Source organism: Chiloscyllium plagiosum, chromosome 19 (assembly GCF_004010195.1).
Source record: "Chiloscyllium plagiosum isolate BGI_BamShark_2017 chromosome 19, ASM401019v2, whole genome shotgun sequence".
Lineage (NCBI taxonomy): Eukaryota > Metazoa > Chordata > Chondrichthyes > Orectolobiformes > Hemiscylliidae > Chiloscyllium > Chiloscyllium plagiosum.
The window spans coordinates 20,799,765-20,805,879 of NC_057728.1; the positions used below are offsets into that span (position 1 = coordinate 20,799,765).

Genomic DNA, 6,115 nt, shown 5'->3' on the forward strand with positions numbered 1-6,115 from the left:
GAGATTCTACTGTGCCATTCCTCTGCCTGAACACCTCCAAAGCTCTCCATTTAAATCAGAGAATTCAGAGGGTTCTGATGAAATGAAGTAAAATAGTTACTTATGAAAAGTTAAAATATTAAATACATGTTCTAACTCCTATGGAAATATCCAACAGGTTCCATACTTGCCTCATAAACCTCCAACTCTACCATTCCCAGATAACACCAGACCTTGTCTGAAATTCCTTTACCCCATTCTGTATCTAACCCTAATCTGGATCTGACTACCACTTCCCCTCCCTGTAGCTGACACCCTCCTTTTGTCTCCACTACTGACCCAACATCCCTCCCTGATGGTGGAACCAAACCCCCTTCCTCTGCTCTGCATTCAATCTCTCTATCCCTCACAGGTGGGCTTGGTCACCCAATCCCCTTTTCCCTAGTGCTAGGCTCAAACCACCCCCACTCTATCCTCTCATGCACCTGAACATCACTCTTATGTACTTGCCATTTGACAAAACTATAAAAATGGCTATGTAGATCTTTAAATGTCAGAATATGGCAGCTAACTGCTGAAAAATGACACGGTTTGCCCTTTTCCAACATTTCTTAACTACAAGAGAACTATCAGGATGGAAACATGGCTCCATGTTTCTGAGAAGTCCCAATCAGAATACCCCCTCAGAAATTCAGTTTCCCTTCCTTTGTAAAATAAAAAAGGTGCGGATCTCCACTCCTCAGAAAATCAGGCCCATTGTGACATAAATCTCAAAGATGCAAACAGAGAGGAAGAGGGTAAGTCTTTGTTATATGCATAAAGTTGATTTGTATTATAGAGTCAGAGATGTACAGCATGGAAACAGACACTTCAGTCCAACTCGTCCATGCGACAAGATATCCAAAATAAATCTAGTCCCATTTGCCTGCAATTGGTGCATTCCTTCTAAACCCTTCCTATTCATATACTGATACAGATGCTGTAAATGTTGTAATTGCACCAGCATCCACCACTTCCTCAGGCAGCTCATTCCATACACGCACCACCCTGTTTGAAAAAGTTGATCCTTAGGTCCCTTCTAAATCTTACCCCTCACCCTAAACCTATGCCCTCTTGGTTTGGAATCTGCTTTCCCAGAAAAAGACCTTGGTATTCACCCTATCTATGCCTCTCATGATTTTATAAACTTCTATCAGGTCATCCCTCAGCTTTTGATGCTCTAGGAAAAATAGCCTCAGCTTATTCAGCCTCTCCCTATAGCTCAAACCCTCCAAATCTGGCAATATCCTATTCCAGTCTTGGGCAACTGTCTTTGTGGAGTTTGCACATTCTCTCAGTATCTGTGTGGGTTTCCTCTGGGTGCTCCGGTTTCCTCCCACAATCCAAAGATGTGCAGAGTAGGTGAATTGGCCATGCTAAATTGCCCATAATGTTCAGGGATGTGTAGGTTAGGTATATTAGTCAGGGGTAAATGTAGAGTGATAGGGTAGGGGAATGGGTTGGTGTGGATTTGTTGGGCCAAATGGTCTGTTTCCACACTGGAGGGATTCTATGAAAAAAAAATCTTTTCTGAACCCTTTCAAGTTTCACAACATCCTTCCTATAGGTTTTGAAAAAGTACTGGTGAGAAAAACGAAGGCTGTGTCAGAAAATGTTTATCTGCTTTGATAAGAATCAGCTTTTTTTGCAGTTTATTAGATAAACATTAAATTTCTATGCAATGGAACATACCAGAATGGTTTTCCAAGTGTATTATCTTAAAAATGCAATTGAAGAAAACTGTTGATATTAAATCATTGAGTATTCTACAGCTGACCATTTTTATTAGAAACACAGGTATGTTGCTTATACTTTTCACATTCCTGAATTGTAGGTCTTTTACGGTTTTTTTAAAACTCCTAAAGTTTTCCACAGCACACCATTACAGAAGAATTTCACAACCTGCCAAGCTCTCAATGGAAAACATGCAGACTGGCCACATGCCAAGTGTCCTAATACTCATACACTTATTCCAAGATTCTATGGTTTATTGTTATGCTGAAAGACTGGTCACTTAAGAAATTCATTTTTTAAAATTACAGTAATATGTAGTAAGACATATAAAAGTACAATATTTTCTGGGGGACTCATGATACAGTCTCACATTTCAATATACATCAGCCATGTCCGAAACTAGTTAAAGCATGCTGACCCTAACCTGATGATTGCAGACCTCATCATGAGGCAGTTAGTTAACAGCAGCTGTTTATCACCATTGTGCAAAATAACTGCAACTTGCAGACCAACTCAGCATTGTTTTTAAGGGGTAAGCTGACACTTACATCATGGAAAGTTTAATTTCCAAAAAACCAAATGGATAGATGGATTTTATGTTGCGTATTAGTTTACTTTCAAATATTTTTATATGGTTACAAAGGCAAAAGAAAAGCATTGCAGTTTCCTTTCAAAAATGTTTTGTTGCTTCTGTTTAAAATGCAAAATTACTGAATAATTGTAAGATAATTTCAAATTCAAAATAATAATAAATTTACTATTTGAAATGTTATTATAGTTTCCTTATGGTGCTTCTTTCAATAGGAAAGCATTCTTAATGAGAACAAAAAGTGAAATATTTTCTTGAAACATATTGGAATGTGGTAGAAGATAATCTTTTATTCCATATCAACGGCTGGATGTGTTAAATTGATCGAAATATTTTCCAGTTGGAGCATTCACGTAGACCTCATTTTTCAGAAATTTCTCCCTGCAAAAAAAAGCATTTATAGTTTTTTTCTATTGTTATGAGATATTTGTCTAATCTACATTCTACCCTTCTTACTCAAAAGGTTCATAGTTTGAGGTGAAGACTGTGGTTGGCAACAGATATGATTATTATGTGTTAAACTTGTGTTTTCATTTATATAAAAATAAATTCTGCAAGTGTGGAAATCTGAAACAAACACCGAAGATGCTGGAGAAACCCATCAAGTCTGGCATCTGTGGAGAAAGAAACAGAATTAATGTTTCGAGTCCAGTTTGACTCTTTTTCAAATATTGTAGCACCAACCAATCAACGAATTTCAGGACAGTTAATGGATTTTCAGTGTCAGTTTCTATTTTGTTCATTTGTTTAAATAGTAGTTTATAAAGTCATTTAACATCCACTTTTCCCTATTCTTTCATAAAACCTCTCCAGCAGGGTGGAAATCTATTCACATAAGGTGGTATGCTTTTACACCCAGGTATTCACCATATTAAACTTCCTTAGTGTGACCTATGTCAATAACAGAATTAAGAAAGGTAAACCATTGTATTTTTTATGACCTTTCATGGGATGTGGGCATGTGGGCATGCTGGGTCAGCATTTATTGCCTATCCCAGATGTTCTTCAGGAGATGGTAGTGAACTGCCATCTTCAAACGATGCAGTCTTGTTGGTTTAGATGGACCCACAATGTCATTACGGAGGGAGTTCCTAGGATTTTGAAAGAATGGCATCAGGATGGTGAGTGGCATGGAGGGAACCTGAAGGTGGTGAGACTCCCATCTACTCCTCTTGATCTTCTAGATGGTAGTGATGCTTCCTAAGGAGCCTTGATGGATTTCAAAAGGGCATCTTGTAGATGCTATATACTTTTGCTGCTGAACATCAGTGTGGAGGGAGTGAATACTGTGGATATGGTGTCAATCAAGGGGGTTGTTTAGTCATAGATGCTTCTTGAGTGCTGGACCTACACTCATTCCATCACATTTCTGACTTGTGCCTTGAAAACAGGGGACAGGCTTTGGGGAATTTGGAGTTACGCGCTACAGAATTTCCAGCCTCTGTCTTATTCTTGTAGGCAGAGTATTGTAAGCTAGTCCAGTTCAAAGTGTGGTCAATAGTAACCCCCAGTGTTGTCAAAGCCTGTCACCTTTGCAGTATCCAATGTCTCCCGTCATTTTTTGACATCCTGTGGAAAAAACTATATTGGCTGAAGACTGGCACCTAGCAGCTCAGTACCTCTGGAGGGGGTTGAGATGGATCATCCACTTGGCACTTCTGGCTGAAGATTGTCTTAGATACCTCAGCCTTATCTATTGCACTCACATCCTGAGCTCCCCCAGCATTGAGAATGGGGATATTTGTGGAGCTTCCTCCTCCATTGAATTGTTTAATTGTTCACTGCCATTCATGGCAGTACTGCTCACTGGTTAGATCTGATCCTATGGTTGTGGAATCACTTTGTTCTATCACTTACTCCATAAGCTGTTTGGCACACACGTACTGCAATTTTGTAGCTTCATCAAGTTGACTGACACCTTATTTTTAGGTATACCTAATGCTGCTCCTGGCATGCCCGCCTGACTTGATGGTAGGTAATGGAAGACTGAGAATATGCTGGACTACGAGGTTGCAGATTGTGTTGGAATAGAATTTTACTGCTGCTGCTGGCTCACAGCACTTCATGTTTGCCCATTCTCAAGTTGCAGATCTGTTTGAAGTCTATCCCTTTAAGCATAGTGGTTGTGCCACACCACACAATGGTGGGTATTCTCAATGTGAAGACCGGATTTTTTGTCTCCACAAGAAATGTGCAGTGGTCATTTCTACCAATATTGTCTTGGACAGTTGCATCTGTGGCAACCAGACTGGTGAAGATAAGGTCAAGTGTATTTTTTTTGTTTTGTTGGTTCCGTTGCCACCTCCTACAGAATCAGTCTAGCATCTATGCCATTTAGACTTTGGCCAGCTCAGTCTATAGTGGTGCTGCTGAGGTAGTCTTAGTCGTGGATATTGAAGTCCCCCATCCAGGGAATATTCTGTAGCCTTGCCACTCTCAGTGCCAATTCAAGTAGTGTTCAACATGAAGGAGTGGCAGTGCGTGGTGATCAGCATCTGGTTGATTGACTTGGTGCCATGAGACTTCATGTGGTTCAAAGTCAACGTTGAGGACTCCCAGTGTAATTCCCTCTTGACTGTATATCACTATTAAAATCATAGAGATGTACAGTACAGAGACAGACCCTTCAGTCCAACTTATCCATGCCAACCAGATATCCGAAACCATTCTAGTCCCATTTGCCAGCACTTGGCCCATATACCTCTAAATCCTTCCTATTCATATACCTGTCCAAAGTATTCTGCCACCTCTGCTTGGATCGGTATTGTCATGGGTCAGAACAGACACAGGGATGGTAATGCTGTTTTTTGGGACATTTTCTTTAAGGTAGGATTCCACGAGTATGATTATGAAGACTGTTGTTTCAGACAGTGTATATTTTGACACCCAACCCCCAAATATTTATAAGGAGGACTTTGCAGGGTGTACATGACAGCATTTGCCGCAGTCATTTCCAGTGCATTGGTCGATGCCAGGTGGTCTGTCAAGTTCCTTTCTTTGGTTTGAGACTTTTTAGTGGTTGATACAACTGAATGACTTGCTAGGCCATTTCAGAGGGCAATTAAGATTCAACTACATTGCCATGGGTCTGGAGTCACATACATGCTCGACCAGGTAAGGATGGCAGTTTCCTTCCCTAATGGAGATTAATAAACCAATTGCATTTTCATGATAAAACAAAGAATTGCAGATGCTGGACATCTGAAATAAAAACAGAAATTGCTCTTGAATTTCAGCAGATTTGGCAGCATCTGTGGACAAAAAGCAGACTTAACGTTTAGAATCCAGTGGATGTTTTTGAATATTCTGAAGAAAGGTCACTTGAAACTTTATCTCTGATTTTTATACACAGATCTGCTGAACTGTTGAAGCAATTTCTGTTTTGGTTTAGGTTTCTATTATAATGGACAATGATTTCATGGACATTAGTAGACTTTTAATTCCGCCATATTCAGATTCAACCCCAGGTACCCTGAACATGACCTAGGACTGTGGATTATCAGTCCGGAGGCAATATTGCCAGACGATTGCCACCCCCTGGTTTAGGTAGCTAATTGGGTTGTTGACCTATTTATTTCACGATAAATGTCAAAGGTAAATTAAAGTTTAAAGATGTTAGAGCATATTTAAAGTTCTTACCGTGCCTTATGATCCCTGCACAGCAGTATGTTTTGGCAGTCCATTTCCTTCCGAAGTTGCCGATTCATTCGCTGCTGCTGTCGTTCAAGAAGCACAGCTGCCCGAGCATCGTTGCTGCGCAGCCTTTCCCATTCT

The 6,115-nt window shown here is 40.1% G+C and overlaps 1 protein-coding gene across 1 annotated transcript in view; it reads right to left on the reverse strand.

Annotated features, from left to right (window-relative positions):
• Positions 1-1,577: 1,577 nt before the first annotated feature.
• Positions 1,578-6,115, reverse strand: part of LOC122559423 (RIB43A-like with coiled-coils protein 2) — a 59,635-nt gene continuing 55,097 nt past the window's right edge. The window contains exons 7-8 of the mRNA XM_043708871.1: positions 5,981-6,113; positions 1,578-2,722 (exon numbers count right to left, since the gene is read on the reverse strand). Coding sequence (XP_043564806.1) covers positions 2,641-2,722; positions 5,981-6,113 — 215 coding nt within the window. The 3' untranslated portion in view covers positions 1,578-2,640. The remainder of the gene's footprint in view (positions 2,723-5,980; positions 6,114-6,115) is intronic.